This window comes from Argiope bruennichi, chromosome 2 (genome assembly GCF_947563725.1).
Source record: "Argiope bruennichi chromosome 2, qqArgBrue1.1, whole genome shotgun sequence".
NCBI classification, from domain to species: Eukaryota; Metazoa; Arthropoda; class Arachnida; order Araneae; family Araneidae; genus Argiope; species Argiope bruennichi.
This window is the reverse complement of record NC_079152.1, coordinates 112,976,331-112,996,705: the sequence shown is the minus strand read 5'-3', so window position 1 is coordinate 112,996,705 and position 20,375 is coordinate 112,976,331. Positions and strand designations below refer to the sequence as shown.

The 20,375-nt window shown below is 28.5% G+C and overlaps 1 protein-coding gene across 2 annotated transcripts; it reads left to right on the top strand.

Annotated features, from left to right (window-relative positions):
* The first annotated feature begins 10,515 nt into the window (after positions 1–10,515).
* On the top strand, positions 10,516–14,759 carry LOC129961673 (uncharacterized). Of its 2 annotated transcripts, XM_056075203.1 has the most exons (4): positions 10,516–10,557; positions 11,895–12,399; positions 13,168–13,471; positions 14,528–14,759. In XM_056075203.1, the coding sequence occupies exons 1-3, from the start codon at positions 10,543–10,545 to the stop codon at positions 13,455–13,457; spliced, it is 810 nt and encodes a 269-aa protein (XP_055931178.1). In that variant the 5' UTR covers positions 10,516–10,542; the 3' UTR covers positions 13,458–13,471; positions 14,528–14,759. The 2 variants fall into 2 exon arrangements, with proteins under 2 accessions (XP_055931178.1, XP_055931179.1); XM_056075204.1 differs by lacking the exon at positions 14,528–14,759 and having other exon boundaries at positions 13,168–13,476.
* The last annotated feature ends 5,616 nt before the right edge of the window (positions 14,760–20,375 follow it).

Below are 20,375 nucleotides of genomic sequence, written 5' to 3'. Positions count from 1 at the left end.
CAATTAAAGAACTAATTCCTAAATAGATAATTTAGAAATTAAACAAGGATTAAAATATTACATGCCATTCAACCCCCGGAATGCTTTAAATATATCAATAAGTTAAAATGAAATTTATGTCCTATGAAACAAGACAGATTAATAAAATGAAGTTAAAATATTTATGGTTGCCATTTCGAATTGTCAATGGATGCAACATCTGTTTAATAAACTATATTATTGCCAAGATTGCTGAAAAAGAACCTGAAACCGAATTAAATGGAATACATTTTTTATATGTATAATAAATAAATATATATCTATTTTTGGCATTATTTTAAGACGCTTTGAAAGAAAAAGAAAATTTGAAAGAAAGGAAAAGATCAGTAAACTTTTGCTGAAGAAGCATTTAAAAGTTAAGGAAGGGAAAAAATATTTTAGCAAGCAAAGTGAAGAAAGTAGTACAATAAAGATGCTAATTTAAGAAAACTGAATTTTTTTTTAAATCTCTGCCTTCAAAATGAGATTGAAATACTCAACTCAACAACAACAAAAAACAAGGATTAAAATTCAAACGAAGTTATACAAAAATTTGGCCTCTCAAGCAGAGGATGAGAAATAAGAAATCGAGTGATGACAATTGATGTTTTTATCTTTCAAAGAATCACCCTTTTATCTTTAACATTTATAACCAGCGAGAGGACAGTGCATTCAAAACTAAAAATAGTAACTTTGACCTAGAAATCTGTGGAAGTATGTCTAGTAAAAGCTGGTATTACAGAAATTCTCTAAATTAGATACAAAATCGAAGGTCAAATTTTTAACAAAACTGACTGTGATTTAATCCTTACGTGATGTTGCATACGTAACCGAAATCTCGTTTTATACTTATTGTAAACTTGATATCATAGATGAATTTATTTCCTTGAAGAATTTTTTTCTTTTCTTTCGTTTTCTGATTGCATCATTTGAATACTATTTTTTATTTGGCACGAACTAAAATCCTCAAATAAAGAAGCATGCTCTGTTTATTTTTGCAGATTTGTATACGGGTCTGTCCTATATGGCTTTTCTATTATTGTACAGAGTGAAAGTCTATATAGAACTTGTAAATAACATAATTCTCAATTCTTCTGGTGTAGCTCTTCAATTGGATTTATGCAGTTATCGCCAAGCATATATGCTGACCCGAAGTGTCATTTTCCCCGTCTTATAGGCAAAAAAAGTGTAAAAGTATGCAATGTTTAGTAATTTTTGCCCAGTTAATCATTGAGAATCAGCAAGTTTGATGCACTCGTCACCTTTTATTTTTGTCGACATACCGATTAAATTTCCCTTTTTAAGAACTAATTTATTTTTCTTACCTTTATATTTATTATATTATTAGTTTGACCATAGTTAATGTAAAATTGCCTTGAGATCCGAGATATTTTTTCAGTGTAAATCGATTCTATATATAATATGGGTTCCATTAAATATAGTGGAAGCCAGAAACCCTCCAGTTGTTGTAATATGATGAAAAATTTGGAAACTGAAATGTAAGTTTTGGTGCCATCCAGATCATATGACCGCCGTTCGAAATTTCATAGTTTATTCGCATAAGCTCTTCACTTGCATCAAAATGATACTTCAATCTGATAAATCAAATCCCCTTAATAAATATTCATAATAATCTATTTATTATAAAACGAAAATACGCATCAATTTAATGTCTTTGCTATTTCTTATTCAAAATACGCATAAATGCACTCTTCGGCATAAACAATGCAATCGATTCGTGCTAACATAAAGTGAACTGTGCTAGTTTTATTTTTTGGAATTCATTACTTTTCTGACTCGTGCAAAAGTTAGTGACGTTATACCATGGTGAAAAGCCTTGTGCAATTTGATCTAAGTCAATATGCTCTACTACATTTTTCATATTAGATGTCACTCTAACTTACTGCTATCATCATGATTAACTATATTTTGAATACCGAGGTGGTAAATTTTGAAGCCTAGTTACTTTTTTAAAACTTTTTTCTATATTTTTCTAACATTGGATGTTATGAATCATTTCGAAATAATCTGTTTCCATGCTTTTGATAAAACTCCTATTTCTTGTTCGTTTTTCTGAAAGTTATTATACATGCAATGATCACTCCAATCATGCGCATTGTATCTATATGACTAGCCGCCGCGAATTTTTAAAAGATATTCAGGTAAATTACAAAATAGCCAATGCCGGCACATATATCAACTTATTCAGTGTGTGGGGAGGAGGGCATGACCTGTTATTGGGATATAGTAACATATCTATGCTACCATTGCTGTGCTCATCAAAGGAGACAGAGTGGGATTACATATCCGATGACACTTCATTTCATTATTATTTTCCTTTCCGCTCTGTGGAAAAAAGGCACTAGACATAATTTAAAAAGGATATATTATGAGATGTCTGTTCATTTTGTTATGATCATCTGCCAAGATTTCGAAGTCTGTCTGCATTACTTCTCTCTTTCGCTCAAAACTGGGGAAATATAATAATTACATCATTCAGCTGACAGAACTTTACGCCACGCATGAATAAATTCATTAAGAAAAGTTTCTGTCGGAGCTTATTACTTGTCAGAGTAAGATAACGGTAAAATTAGACATCTCATTTACTTAATAGGTGTAAAATTAACTTTCACTTGATGGCGCATGAAATGGAATAAAAAGCGTCTTTAAAAATGTTCTTTATAATTAAAATGTCTTCAATTGTAAACGTTAATTATTTTCTGGAATCGACAGATATCTATTTAAGAAGCGCATACCGCTTGTTTAAATCTATTTAAGTATTTTGTTGTTGCTTAAAATAATACTGATTCAGGCAACTGATGCAGTTTTATAAACTTGTAGCGGATTGTGATGAGCGGGGATAGAACCTGGGACCTTGTGGTTCGCAGCCTAGTAACATGACCACAATACAAAAGCAATTGCTCGTGCAGCGTCGCTGTTAACTGGCTTATAAGCTTTCACAACAAACTAAAGATTCTCTAGAATAATATAATCTAACCTTTAATTTATTGTAAACGATCCTATAAATTCTAGAAATGGTGGTTCCGTTGCCATTGCTTGATATTATGAACTAAAAATACATATCGGGTTTAAATGTTTATTGTTTTTGTTGATAGAGAGCAAATCGTTATTAAAATCCAAATTGATCCCCCCCCCACTGACTTATAATATAATAGGAATGGAACATAAATTCAGAGGATGAAAGTTACTGGTTCAGTCTTCTAACTAAGATAGATATCAGCATTATTCAATAGATGGTAAGCCCTTGGGTACTTTAACAATGAATTATTTGCTTTCCCTGAATTTTCTTTGTGCGAAATACAAATGTGAACCAGTTTACCCTGACAGTTCTGTTACTTTCATATATCTGAGCTCACAGAATTCTATGGTATTACAAGATGTTTGGACCAATATAAGGTGTTATACTTCCATTTTATCATGAGTTCTTCAGTCATAGAGTTGACAAGATATGTCAGCTCAATATTCAGGTTAGAATCACCATAAACAAAAGCAGTGAAAACAGATTTCTCAAGTAAACTATATTATCTGAGTAATAATAAAAATATCTAATTTAATTGTCTCAAAAAACATTTTCTATGATTTTGTAACTGTTTTCCCATTTGAAATGTAAAGCTATGAATAGTATTTAATGCATTACCAATTACTGATTTAGCAACAAAAAAATTCTTTTTCAATTTTCACTGCGAATTTTTCAAAAAGAGAAATTCTTTTAAGAATCTGATTTTATAAAAATGCTAACAAAATTAAGTTTGTCATGTAATTTTCTTGCAAGTACTATCCGTTTACAATGCTTGTTAAATAGAATGTATACCAATCCCACTTTTAAGGAATACTATACAAAAAAAGGAAGGGAAAAAGATTATCCACACCCATACGCACACACACATTTAATTAAAAACGAAAAATCTTTCAAATCTGATGTCTATCCAAAGTTTATTTATCTTACACTATTTAATGACATTTAAAAAAGGAAAAATTCTGATACAGGACTTAATTTGACGGTTCACGCTTAAGAAAATATTCAACCTTCAGATAAAATCCTAAATAAAAACCATAAAAAAATGTTACGTGATTAGTAGATTACAAACGCTACATTTTTTTTTACGTGCGATTACGATAAGTTTAATAAAAATAAGAAAATAAAACAATTCATAGAGAAACTAATAGTAGTCATTATTTTTGATTACATTCCATAGCTTTTGTTACTTATTTTAAACATTCAATGCATCTGAAATTTCGTCAGTTTCTATTACAGCTATAAAAACGTTGACTAATTTCACTGCTCTTGCAAATCCATTGACTTAACAACATCAAATTGTAAAAATTAAAAAATGAATGACGGAAAAAATTTATTTACTTTTAACATAAATAATGAATATAGAATTAGAATAACTTTTTAAAAAATATTTTTACTCATTTACTTATCTGTATAAACAAAACTTGTAGCTTTTTTTAAAATACGTTCGGATGCACAAAATATTTATCTACTTTGGAATGTCATTAAAATTATGAAACTATTTGAAACACTAAACTTACTTTTCAAAATTTGTTTAATTATTTTTCAACAGGGCTGTTAAAACTTTTCACGCATGTACATATTTCAAGGTGAAACAGGATGAAATTTTTATGAAGATTTTTTTCGTCATTTCAAAGATTTAAAATTTTTGAAAATTCATTAGTTAAATGTAAAAGTATGGCTTTTGATTCAGGAGCCAGTGCATTGTATGAAAATTACGCTATTGTAAATTCCTATGTAATTCTTCATATTTCTACTAGATGTGAAAAAAGGAGAGACATTCGTTATTTGTTGCAAAAAATTATTCATTTTTTTCTTTTGTAAATTGTGGTATTGTGGTAAGTGGTACTAAATGATGGATGCTCTATTCTTATTTAATGGCAATGCTTAGTTTGTAGCCAATTAATAATCGAAATACATAACTCAATTAAGTAAATAATGTTTTATGTAAATGAATGTAAAAATAAATAAAATGATTGCCAAATTTTTCGAAGAGTTGTTGAGTTGGTTTTTTTTCTTTTATCGTTTGTTGATATTTTTCTCGTGCAGGCAAAAATCAGGATATCCATCCCCATCAGAAAAAATTAATTTTTAGCATTAATGTTAAAAATTAATTTGTAACATTATAAACAATTTTTTTGTAAAAATACATAAAAAAAGGAATGAGCCTAACTTTATCCGAAATCGAAATATTTCAAATAAGTATAATTATATAACATCTTGTTGAAATATGTTATTACAGTAATCAAACGATTATTTCTTATGCAGACAATTACAAGATAGTATTATTTTTCTCTTAGTTGTTTATACGAGTCTGGAAATAATAATAGATATTAGGAAATAAATTTGCATGGATTTCATAATTCTATAACAGTATTTTATTTACTCATTTGGCAGTTTGATGCAAGATCGAATTAACCCTTCGGATCTGTTAACCGATCTTAGTAAAATGTGAACAATTTGTTGGAATATTAATAACCTGTTGAAAACGTTATGGCAATTAATAAAATACAATCCTTGAATCATTTTGATTTTTCTTTAAGAACTTTATTTATCATTCACTTTGTTTGAAATATTAAAAGGAAGAATAAATGGATGTTCAAATTATTAAATTACCCAATTATTTCTACCAAAATGATGTTCAGTGAAAAGCAATTATTAACAAGATTGTTTACTTTTAAAAATGACAACCAGGCCTAATTTTCAGAGTTTCCATAATACAGAATCCAAATAAGGATATTCAATTCTGGCTTTCTCCCTGCAGTGAAGAATATTGTTTACATTTAGTTCCGGAAGCACTGACAGAAAGAAAAATAAAGCAATGTCTCATATTTACTAGAAGATATTTCAAAGTAAAAACCGAGAACGCTTACACAATCCAATCAGCTGTGAAGACTACTGAACTTGTTTACTCAGTTTTAGACGATAATAATTAAATGATGTTGATTCGTGATTCATGGATATTTTCAATTTCTTTACGATCAATAAATCACTCAAGAACTCTTTCTTTACTATGTTTCAGACATACAGATTAGTATTGTTAAGCAAGGATCGAATAAATACTAGTCAAGTACTAAAAATAGTACTTGATTGACAGAATCAGTTAATGTATTCTTATTTCAACGAGGCATTAAAAATACTTCGAACAAAAACAAACCTTTGGTGAAATAACTTAGCAATTTTTAGTATACATAAAAATAATTCCTTGTCATTTTAATTAGATTTTAATTAATCTTTCTTTTCTTTATCATTTATCCAATTTTTTCTGTGATTTTCAATGAATTAATTACTTGATATTCCGTACATCTCCAAATACATCTTTTACTCATAAAGCAACTTTTAAAATTTCTTATTTAGCATACTAGACAAAATAATTCAGTTAATAAAATAATATGAAGATTTTATTTTTAAGAATTTAAAGTTATATTGCTTCAGAATTTTCTTGTTTATATTGAATGAAATTGAACAATTTTCTTTCTGACATTTAGAATGAAATTATTTATGATTTCAAAATAAGAAGAATATTTTATTTTGAAAAATGTCTGTTGCTCAATTAAAAATTATTTCAGAGTAATTTTTTTACTCTTATTCTTTAGATTTATTTCTGAAAACTCTGAAATCTTCTGAATTTTTAACCCTGGAATAATTTTTCTGGTGAATAATACATAATTCAAAAAAGTTTTTAAGGTATCTTAGGAACAATATCTTTAATCCACATTATAACTGATGACACTATTATAGCGTTTCTTATAAAAACAGTACACCCCTTTACAAAGGCATTTTATCTTATTCATAACGTTTAGAATGTACCAACTAAAAAAAATTAGAAATAAAAAAAATTGCTAGATAAATAGGTTGAAGTATTAAATATATACATATTTAAATATTTTTTTTTTATGAAAAAATATTTTATATATGTTTTTTTTTTAATGCCAATAAAACACATATCGCGAATTTTTTAAAAACCTGTATAATGTTTTCAGTATTTTTGTAGAACACTATCTCTTAGAAGTGATGTTTATAACTTTAATCAAAATTCTTTAAGTCACTGTCTGATGATTATATAAAATTTATTTTCATAGCATGCTGGAATTCAAATCTAACTAATTCCCAAATATAATTATAAAAAAATTGATATCTGGAATGACAAAATGCATGAAATGTCAAATTGTATGAATTACTTAAAAACGGAGATAATTTTTTTTACTGAATTAATTTCTTATTAAAAAGATTATTAAACGTTTGAATTTTGACTGAAAATGTGTTATAATATATTTCATTTCCTCTATATTGTATGCATTTTAATATTTTAGATTAGCGTATAAAATGTAACAGCTGATTCCTTCAAATCAAACAAAACTAAGATCGATGAATAAAATCTTAAACGGTTTCCTGCTACTATATATATGAAGAAAGCTCCACATTTTGCTTTATTTTATTAAATATATCGAATCCGAAAACTTGTAATAGAAGTTCGAATCAGATTTTAATAGATGTAAAGATAAATTATTCAGGAATTGAATATTGAATATTATTTTTGAATACAGGAACTTATTTACATTATTTAAAAATCCTCTACTTTTTACCACATGTGATAATTTTTGAAAAATTCGAAGGTTTTGGTAATATAAAAAATTAATAACACATTTATATTAATTAATTTGATTGTTATAAAACTGTGCAAGTAGTGATTTATTCATTATAAAGGATGACACTTTAACTTTTTAATTTTGCATCTTTGTTCCTAAAATTTATATCTAATTAATCACTATTCGATAAAGTTCTGGTCACATTTGCAACAATATATCATAATTCCTAAAATATGATCTAATTTTCTCTTTTTAATTATTTACGCTATTATATAGTAAAATTTTATGCTCGCATATGTGTATATTTTCAAAATCTTATCAATTAAACATGACATTTTGGCATAAATGTTTTTTCAAAACGCGATGTGTAAATCCAAAATATATGAATTTGTTGTTTGGGAGAAAACTAACAAATATATGGATCATAATTTTCATTAGACAATAAAAAATAAAGCAAGTTTGAATTATAAAGTATTTTCTGAAACAAGCGAAAAAAGTTTACTAAATGAAATGTGAAACAATATTTTTTGTCTTTATAATTTTTCAAATACAAATGGCGTTATTAAGACTAATTAAGTGGTTTGATTTCATTCATATTATTAATTTATCCAGAATTTTATATTCCCCAAACTAAAAATTACTTTAAGCCCTGTAAAGGCGATAAAAAATACCTATATACTTATAATAACTATTTTATTGAAATATTTAAAATGAACATGCGTTCGAAACAAACAAATGCAAAATATCATAACATTTCACTGGGAACAACAAATGCAAGAAAAAATTAATCACTTTCCCGAAACTTTGCAGCATTGTAACTTTCTAAATTTTATTTGTTTGCCTTTATTTCATTTCAATTTTTTTTCTTAATTATATAACACATAGCATGAGCACGACAATTATATTTAATACTTCTGAAACACGATTGAGTATAAATGTAGTATTTACAACAATGAAAAACATTATAAATTATACATAGATATATTTTAAAAATTATTAAAATAAAAGAAAAAAAATTACATAATTTTTAAAGAAAAAAAAATTGTTAAATTTTGGAATCATTGAACTTTTATTTTTAAAATTTTAAAATGTATAATTATGAGTTTTATTATATTTTAAAATTCAAAATATGCTCCAGACCATTTTTAATGCTCCAAAATTATGGAGGAAAATATTTAAATTTTGATTAATTTTCAACTAAAAATCTTTAAAATTTTGAAAAAGTGAGCAATTTTTACTCAAGAAATTATTACATTTTGAGATTTTGTGGTCTGCCTTGTAGAGTGTTTTGATAGATCTTTTCACTCCGCTTGCTGCAATTGCAGTCAGAATGGCAAACTATAGACATTATAGTGACAAAAGAAAATTGCCTTTCTGAATCTTATTTTCCATCAAATTATATGAATATGAATCGCCTTTTCCCACCTGTTTTATTATACAAATTTAGAAATATGAGCATAAAAGTTTATAAATCATGTCAAAATGAATTTGACGCAGCTCCTTTAATTCGCAACTGTTTAATTGTAATACGAAATAATTGTTTCATATTATTTCTTTGTTAAAGAATTCTGTAAATAAGAAAATAAATGACAGATAATTCAAGTGATTTTTGTACATTATTAAAAATATTTTTTGTATATTTTTCTCTTTAGTGTTACATTTGAGACATATGTTATTCAAAACATTCAACTGTATATTAGAAAAAAAATTGTACTTTATGGGAGAATTATTATAGCATCCAAGATAAATTAAAACTCTGCAAATGAATTCATGCTATATGATACATAGCCGTTTTATAATAATTTCAATATTATTTATCCTTTACTTTGTGTTTTTATTTTATTAAATTCTCCTTTAATAAATAAGTTCATAATTAATTAATTTTGTAGGTATAAAGCATATCTTAAATTTATTTAAAATGATTATTAGATTTAGAAAATTAAATGCTTGAATACCTATTTTCAATAACATTTAAGCAGCAGTTTTATACTAAAAATTCTTCTAATTGCAGTTTCATAATAAAATTTCATATAATTTCAAACATAAAGGCGGTCTCATTTTGAATGATTAATAAATATATAATAATATAAAGGATAAAGAATATATTTCTGATGTTGATTTCTTCCACTATTGTTTTGAAGTACAGCTGAAAAACTTTCATTTGTTTAAAGTAAATGAAAAATAATGCACAATATTCCGAAAGCAATGTAATAGATAAATAATATACTTCTTATACCGGGCTTTTAAACGAAAAGAAATAAGTCGAAATGTCTTACTTAATTATTTTGAAGTTAGAATAATGGAGTGCGTCTTATAACTTGTAAAAAAACATCAACCATATAAAAAATTTAAATTACATAATTTAATGTACCCTTATTACACAAGCTGAGATTAAAAGGTTTAAATCGTGTTCCTTTATTTAAAATGTTAACTGTCTTGAATCATTTACTATTTGCTTTTATTACTAAAACTTCAATTTAATAGCTGACTAGACTTCACTAATCCTACAAAGTCATTTTTATTCAGAGTTCTATCATTTCATCAAATCATTTTGATTCAAACTCCTCAAAAATCAATCGAACATCTTCTCAACTCCAGCACCACCCATCCCTTCCATCAATGCAGATAAATCTTTACAGTTGCGGTCTTTGAAACGGCAAAAAAGCCGAAACTAATGTCTGTTGCGTGCTAATGCTTTGCCTCGGGTCTCGACGGAATTGGGACTCATCTTCCTGTTGAGAGAGAGAGAGAGAGAGAGAGTGGACGAAAGAGAAAGGGATCTTCGGAGGTCAGCCGAGATCATTGGACGATTGAAAGGGAGATGGAGCTGAGGCCGACTGACCCCGTTTCTCTTGTATAAAAGACCCGCGTCCTATCTCTGGACACATTCTCAGCATCATGGGAACTTCCAAGGTAAGTTCTTCCTCTTCTCTCTCTTCTGGACTCCTTAGTCTTGTAGGGACTTCTTATTAAAAGTTATACTTGAGATTCTAACATAGTCAATACTTCGGTGGTAATCAGTTATAATATTGGGATTTTAAGACGCTTGCCTGTTGAAAAAGTTATGCATTAAAATTTACATTAATCGAATCTTCTGGTGATAATCCATTGTAACATGGAGATTATAAGGTGATAATTCGCTAAATACATTATACCTTCAGAAACAGTTTCGGTGGTAATAATTTATAATATGAAGAACTTAGAAGTGGAGGTTTTCGGTTAGTTTTTCTCGAAACTTTCCAATCTGAAAATGCTTTAGCTGCCAACGTTTATATTGTGGAGATTTTCAAGGGGGTTTATTGTAAGAATTAGAACTGAGCTTCTTTCGTATTGGGTACCTCGGTGCTGTTCTACTATAATGTATTTTTTTCTCGTTTAGCTTAATGAAAATTATTCTTTAACACTAAATAAAAGTCTTCTTTAGATTGGATCCAAATGCATTAAATATCTCTTATTTATATAATAATTTTAATCAGAATGAAACAATATTGCTAACTAATTGATAATTTAAATTTTAAAAATAAATCGGCAATTTTTCCGCAAAATTGCATTGCAACTAATGGAAAGCAAAGATTAGTAAATAATGGAAAATAATTCTTCAGATATAGACATAAAAGAAGTTTATTCATGTATCATCATGTATTTAATTTATATATTTTTTAATGAATGAAATATTTATCATTTTAAAATGAATATTTTATTTATTCTTTGAATCTAAATAACAGTGAAAGAATGATAATAATATTCTAAGAAAAAAATATTAAAATAATTTCCAGAAATTTTTTTATGGTCGAAACAGAAAAAAAATTAACAGTTAAAATGAATATTTTTAACTAACGCTTGTATATATATATATTATTAATAATCAAAATTATGCTTAAGTTAAGATTATTTCAAAAGAATTTAAGAAATTAATATTAAATTTGTATTTATCAATATATAATGTATTACTTTTGCAATCTAGATACCTAAGATTAAATTTATAAACGATTATGAGAATTTAATGAAAATATAAGATAAAGTTCCTATTCTATAAATTTCAGATAAATGAAAAATATATTTTATAGTTGATTTTACATTTGTTTCATAAATACTTCAAATAAATAAATTAAAAAAAAACCATGAAATAAAAATCAGCAAAAAAAAAAAAAATGCCTTAAGAAATTTTTCTCTTAGAATTTCAAAAAATAATGGCAATTGATACATATATTTATTTTATGATAATCTATTAATCTTCTGTTCTTTTCCAGCGCTGGGTTGCCTGGGCAACTGTGAGTTGCCTCGTACTTTCTGTATCCGGCGGATACCTTAGCCTCGGAGGAGGCGGAGGTGGATACGGCGGTGGAGGAGGTGGCGGTGGCCACGGCGGCGGAGGCGGAGGCGGAGGAGGATACGGTGGAGGAGGTGGTGGCGGATATGGTGGCGGCGGAGGAGGTGGCAAAGGAGGTGGAGGAGATACCATTTTCATTGCCGTACCAATTCAATCTGGAGGAGGTGGCCACGGAGGTGGTGGCGGAGGATATGGTGGCGGCGGCGGAGGCTACGGAGGTGGCGGTGGAGGATACGGTGGTGGAGGAAAGGGAGGTTTCGGAGGAGGCGGAGGAGGATACGGAGGAGGTGGAGGAGGATACGGCGGTGGTGGAAAAGGAGGATTTGGAGGTGGTGGAGGAGGATATGGAGGTGGAGGATACGGTGGCGGTGGAGGAGGAAAAGGACTCTCATTAGGAGGAGGTGGATATGGAGGTGGAGGACATGGTAAGCTCTCTTTTAATTTTGTATAATATAAAACAATTTTTTAAAATAATAATTCAATAATTTAAATAATAGTTAAGATAAAACTTTTAAATAATTGTGCAAATATTTTATTCATAGTTAAAATAAAATAAAACTTTACTTGTTAATTTTTAAGGAATTCGAAAGGAATCCTGAGATATTGAGAAATTATCTGTAAGAATTTTTTGAAGTTGTTCCTAACAATTAAAATTTGTAATTTGGATAGTTTGAAATTAATAGGAATACCAAATAATTTAATTGTGAAGACTAAATATCGTATTTCTTTGTATTTCTGAATTCTCATGAATAATAGCTGTTAAATGGGTTTTAGTTTGTGAAAGAAAGGATTTAAATTATATTCTGTCTTTCAAATGTTCGTACAAAATACGATTTATTGGGTTAAGATAGAGAGTGCATGTGCTGGGTTCGACACCGCGTAGCATGTATACTATTGATAAGAAAAAATAAGATTTTATTAAATTTTTTGTATACCTTCTTTAAAATATTGATGATTTATAAAGGAGTTTAAAGCAATTTGAAATTACATTTTTAATATTTGTCTCAAACATTATTTCTAAATCTTATACTTCAACTTCATAGATTGGTTTGAAAATGATTCGTGTATGAAATTCTTAAAAAGAGATAGAAAAATTAGAATCATATACTGAATGTGAATTCATTGAGATAATATTAAACCCTTTTTATCAACAACTCTGGGATACCTTTGTGATATGAACTGTTCTATTTTAGGAGGTGGCGGCGGAGGATACGGAGGCGGAGGATATGGAGGCGGAGGTGGAGGTGGAAAAGGAGGTAGCGGAGGAGTAGCCATTGTTGGTATCAGTTTGACTCAACTTGGAGGAGGAGGAGGAGGCCATGGAGGTGGCGGTGGAGGCTATGGAGGCGGAGGATTTGGCGGTGGTGGAGGTGGATACGGAGGAGGATCCGGAGGTGGTTATGGAGGAGGATTTGGTAAAGGAGGTGGCGGCGGAGGATATGGCGGTGGCGGAAAAGGAGGCGGAGGTGGAGGATACTATTGAAGAGACTGATTTAAGTAAATATATTTAACATATTTTCTGTATTTAAAAAAAATCAAAATAGAAATCGGAATTAAAGTTTTAATTTAGGATAACAATCACATTTGAGAAATCATATTTTATTTATTTATTTTGATGATATATAAAAGCGAAATTACAGTCTAATATAAGGCGCCATTTCTTTCGCACACATTTTTGAGTGCACATTCTTCCGAATTGGTTCTTCAGCACACTGGATTTCACACATCTTTCAGAAATTAAAATTTAATTAATTTATGAATTATCGCTTTAGTTAAAATCAGTTTATTTAATTTCATTGATTAAAACCGAATATATATATTGATCTCATATTCTTTTCTCATAGTTTTATTAAGCCCAATATAACTTAAATCTTTTCATATTTGTTTATAAAGAAGGGAAAATTGAATCTATATCGATAATTTTAACTAGATAAAAATTTCTTTCAGTTTATCTTATTTTAAGATCAAAACAAATGCACATTTTTCATACAGCAAAAATATCACTATTATTAATGTTTAAACCTTTATAACACTTCCACTTCACAAATAAAAATGAGCGTGCATATCATTTTAAAAATCAGCATTATGCTAATGGATATTCAAGCATTGCGTTACTGAATATTTATCTTTACTGTAGTTGTTTCAACTGAATTCATTTCATTGAATTACCAAAGATTTGTATTTTATATAAAACTCAAACCGTATATTGTGTAGTGGTTAAAATAGTAGCTAAATTATTATTCATTGTGTAATAGTTAATATAACTTCAGTGAAAGTTGGAAGTTCTTTTTTGAAGTATTATATGTTTCACTGTAATTAATTAAAAATAATCAGCAATTAGATTTAAGTAAATAATACTACCTCCATATTTGAATTTTTTTTAAAGCAATAAGTCACCAAATTTGTATTAACCCTATTACCTTAGATTTAATACGATTATGATAAAACGTTTGGCGAAAATTGAACGAACTTGACAACAATACCCTATGCCAATATTCTTATATTAATCAAATTAATGTTAAAAAACTTAAATTAGATATCTTTCTTTTTCAGTTTAAAAAGAAGAAACATCAGTGAACTCCTCACACCGAAACAAAAACGCTCCTGCAGTCGTCCTCTGTACAGTTCCAGGAAATTCCGCCCAACTGTAAAAATTTGTAAAAATATCATCCAATCATCAGGAAAGTTAAGAAAAAAAAAGAGGATAAAAGTTAACTATTTAACATCACTCAACGTTGTTTACTGTAAACCAACGTGCTGCAATAAAATGTGATTTTTGTAAATAACAAAATGTCTCTGTCTTTGAATTCGTAATAGTGTCAAAAAATAGCTGCAAGAGGTCAAAAAATGAGAACTGAAAAATAAAGTTAAACGAAGAATCTGTTTGGTAAACATGATGAGGAAATAACTTTTTCCCCCATAAAATGGGTCATAGGCCTCCGTTGAATTCCTTATCCTGAGCCTTTTTAATTAGAAATTGGGAAAAATGTTCATTATGAATTATATTAGTATTTAATATCACTTTAATGAATGTTTTTTTTAAAATAGGAAATATCTTCATCGAGCTTAGATTGAATTCATGGAATGAATTGCATTCATCACAAAATAACATAAAATATTTCGCACTATTTGAAATACTCGCTAATGTAGAAATTTAAAATAATTTCATTATTTTATTAATAAAATATCTTCATCGAGCTTAGATTGAATTCATGGAATGAATTGCATTCATCACAAAATAACATAAAATATTTCGCACTATTTGAAATACTCGCTAATGTAGAAATTTAAAATAATTTCATTATTTTATTAATAAAATATCTTCATCGAGCTTAGATTGAATTCATGGAATGAATTGCATTCATCACAAAATAACATAAAATATTTCGCACTATTTGAAATACTCGCTAATGTAGAAATTTAAAATAATTTCATTATTTTATTAATAAAATATCTTCATCGAGCTTAGATTGAATTCATGGAATGAATTGCATTCATCATAAAATAACATAAAATATTTCTTACTATTTGAAATACTCGCTAATGTAGAAATTTAAAATAATTTCATTATTTTATTAATAAAATATTAAATCTTAATTGTCACCCTCTTTTAATGATATGTTTTAAACATTTCATTATTTGAGAATAAAATTTGAAGTAATTATTATATACAGTTACTTATAAGAAAGGTTATAGTTATTACGTATAAAATTGCTGTTGGTGGGAGTGGGATATAATCGTTATGAGTGAATCGCTATGGGTCGCAACTAGTCTATATTTATTATTAGGGCTCTAATAATATTATATTAATTATTATATGTATTTAATATTAAGATAAATTATTTAATGTTTAAAAGGAACTCAAAGCACAAATAAATAAACCAATTTAAAAATATGTAATTAGCTTTCTTTTTAATAAAAATACATTTCTGTAAAATATTATAATAAAAAAAACGTGTTATTTCCCATAAAGTTATTTTCAATTAAAATGCGATAAACATTTGTTCCAAATAATTTTCAAATATATTTTCATTTCGAAAAATAATGAATTATGTTTAGTTACTATTAAAAACTCCGCAGAAGGATTTCTTTTCTTTAAGTTAATTTTAAAAGAGATAATACAGGGTGTCCCACACGTATGCAGCATCTAATACTTGATTCGGATAGAACCCGCCGAGTATTTTGATTTATAACATGTGGAGTCCCCGAATACATCATCATAGTCTAATTAAGATGAGAAGTTTGTCATCATAATACTCATCTTGACGTGTTTTATCCGAATATATAAATATTAGACGCTGCATACCTTGTGGCATACTTTGTAATATTTAACAATTTTTAAAGAGTTAACAAATTTAGAAATAATTTAAGGAATCTGCCATATTTTTTACTCAAAATTAAATAAAAAGGCGCAAATAGCAACTCGGAGAGAAACAATTAAAGGATATATAGTATCTAAAGCATTTTCATTCATTAGCAATAACAGCATAAAGTAATCATTTCTATACATGGAAATGAGCTCTCTCTCTAACTTTATATATATACTAGCCGACTTTGGCGACCAGCCAGTTCGCCAATCTTAATGCACGTTAAAATTTTAATAATTAAATATTTTATAGAATACCCATTTTAATTGCTTCTTCATTAAAATACTTTAAAATTTCAAATTTTAATAGTCATATAATTCATTCATAATATTATAAAGGCCTTCAGCCATAACGTAATATGTATCTCTCTAATTTTCTATTAGCTGCCTTAGAATTTATGCTTTAAATTAAAATGGAAGTGATTAAAGTGCAATAAATATAATAATATTTTTTTTTTTACTGAAAAGAAGCATTGTTTTTTAAATATGAGTACTAAAAACAGAGTCGCTGAGTATTTAAACATTACTGGCACTAAAGAATATTTTTCTTAATTTATATAATATCTCAAGAAGTTTTCAACAAAATTTTCTTAGATTCATCATGGACAGATCCATTAATTAGCAATGTTTGACTTTAAATGCATCAAACCTTAAGAAAATAAACAGAATCCTTTGAAATAATCTGCCGAAAGTTTAAGCCTATCCTCTTTAGCGTTGAAAAAAAAACCGAAGCCCTACTCATTTGGCGGTGGGGAAATGAAAAGATTTTTTTGGCGGGAAAGTTAATTTTTAATTAATAATTAAAATTCTAATTAAAAATTCAAAAAAGGGACCCCAGGTGCACATTCCCGACCTCCAGGGTATGCATGTGCTAAATATGGTAGCTGTAGGTCGAACGGTCTGGCCTGTAGAGCGCCAACATACACACACACACATTCAGCTTTATATATATATATATATATATATATATATATATATATATATATATATATATATATATATATATAGGTGGTCAGAATTAAAACATTCCCTACTCTGAGCTGCACCGATAGATGGCGCTGTACAATAGAAGATATGCTGAAAAGGCACAAAATACACATTTGTAACACATTTTATTTGAAAGTGTCAAAAATTCAATCACAAGGACCTTATAGATGCAGGACAAACTGCTCGATATGGTCCCCTTCTTCAAAATGTAAAACCTACATTCCGTGGACAGCTTGTTCCACTGCGGATTGTAATTGGTCGTTTGAGGTGCGTCTCACGTCATAGTGATACTGTCTTTCAAATCTGCCAAAGTTACCAGCTGTACTTCATAAATAAGATTTTTTTAAATATCCGCATAACCAAAAATCACAAGGATTAAGATATGGAGAACGAGATGGCCAGGTTATTGGAAATGCAAGGCTACTTAATCTATCATTAGTAAAATGTTGCTGAAGAAACTGCTGTACACAGAGTCCAATGTGCGGAGACGCTCCATGTTGCATTAAGGAAATAAAATCAAGATATTGACATTGTTGCATTTGGGGTAAGAGAAAATTTCTGAGCATGTTTCGGTACCTCCCGACTGTCACGGCGCATGTCACAGGACCATTGCGTGTAGCCTCTTCGAAAAAGAAAGACCCAAGAATGTATGTGACTGTAAATACACATCAGACTTTAACTTTCAGTTAGTGAAGTGAAATCTCTTGGAAAGTGTAAGAAGGTTTTTCATGTCCCAAATGCTATAGTTATAGGTGTTGACTTTTCCACTTAAATGGAAATGTACTTCATTACTCCACAGAATCTGCCGCTTCTCCTATCGCTTCAGTCGCTTCTTCCTATCAGTGAGCAGCAACTGTTGACTGTAACGAATTTTGTACGGGTAAAAATGCACCATTTTTCTTAGTAAGTTACGCACTGTATTGCAGAAAGAAGTGCCGTAACACTGCACGTGTACTATTACAGCCTACAATGTTATCCATTGATTGTTCAATAATATCGGTGGCAACATCTTCAACAACATCTGGACGAGTTTATTTGCATCCTCGACCCGGCTGAATTCTGAGATCTCTAGTTTTCTCGAATTGTCCGATTATTTTCCTGCGAGCTTGTGAAAGTAATGGTCCTTTGCATAAATTCCTTCCTCGACGAAACTCTCAAAGTGCAGCTGCAGCACTTCCTTTTTTTTCATAAAACAATTTCACAAACAAAACGTTTTTTGGAGCCTGACAGCCATCGCTAATAAGAATGACATTTTGCCAGTTTTACCCCCTTTTATGCCCAGAACAATAGATGGAAATTAAGGATTTATGGAAATTTTTAATTAAAGCCACAATGACAGTTTAAGTTCTTACATTTTTAAAAATATTTTTTTTTTTGCATATTAGTAATAGAAATTAAAAAGCATCAATTCCATACCGCATGTGTTTTTACATGTGACTGTCATAGTTATTCTTAATATGTTTAATATCATGTTTATACTTACATGTGTTTTTACATGTGACAAATTTATTGACTGTCACAGTTATTCTTAATATGTTTAATATCATGTTTATACTTACTTCATTTCATACAGAAATGTGTTGAAATTATAATGTTCTGTGTTTTATTTGTAGTGAGAGTTAACTTAATCTTTTAATTTGAGCCTTTATCAATTTGAAGATACTAACTTAATATTTTTATCCATATCTTTGTTAATGTGAAATTACTGCATTTTTAAACACTAGTTTTTTTCATGCTCATTAAAATGCTTATGCCAATTAAATTTTATGTTATATGTATTAAATCATTGGACAATATATTTAGAAATGTTTTTTAAATTGATTTAAAACTGAAATAAATTTATAGAATTAAAATTTTAAGGACTGGTACTTCTCTAGATAGTATGTTGTGCATTCCGTAAACAAAAAATACCTGCGCACATTTCAATCTTATTCTCCTTAACGTCTTTTTTTGATCCCGCTGCAACAAAAGCAGAAACAACGGAAAAGTCAATACCATGATAATAGGTGGAAATAGGAGGGAAATAAGTGGAAAGGATATATGGAAAATTCTTTATTATTTATCATCATTTTGAGGATATTATTTCCTCACATTACTGATAATGATGTGTCATTTCCCAAAGGGAAAGAAATCGGATTATATGTACTATCAGCGTTCTGAAGTTGAAAAATTAGATTTATAGATAGATGAATTTAAAAAAGTGACTATCGCTGTACATTGGGTCCAAAGAGAAATATCTTTATAGATAATATCGTTAGTCACAAGATTTAATGCATGTTCCAGTTTTGGCAGCTCTAGGTAAAACGATAAAAAATAACTAAAATATTTAATTTTTATTACAAACTCATCCACCCCCACACCCAACACATAATAATAATAACACATAATTATTGATTTAAGGATATAGATATTTTAAAAAACACAGAAACTTCCTTTTTGCATTTATTTTTCTAAAAAAATATTATGTTTCATTTATTTCATTTCATATAGACAGCTCCTAAAAATTGCCCTTTCTTAGGTTTAATTTGCTGTGGGAGCTTTCTTACTTAATCTTTTCATTTGATTTGTGTTTTAGTACGACGGCAATGCAATGATAAAAGTTAATTTATTTCATGCAAACATAATGTGTTCAGGTAGGTTAAATTCCATTTTAATTTTTTAAGAAACATATTGTAAGAAAATATATTTAAAATATTTTTTAAAAATTACAAAAAAAAAATCGTGTGGAAAAATAATAGGTATCATTGAAATGATAACTTTCTGAGTTTTAAGATGACGTAAAAATCAATTGAATGCTATAACATTTCCGGTAGTTATCGTAGGAAAATGCTATCATTTCCTTAAATATTTTTATTAATTCTCTTTAATTAATTAAAATTTAAAAAATCATTTTTAGGTACACATTTCCACTCTTGAAAATATATATACGCGTAGTTTGGTAGTTTTAGAACAAAGACGTAGCTTATAGAGCGGCAATACACCGACACGGGCATTCTTGTCATAAACTAGTCGCCTCTGGCAGCAATCTGGTTCGCTGAGCGGATATTG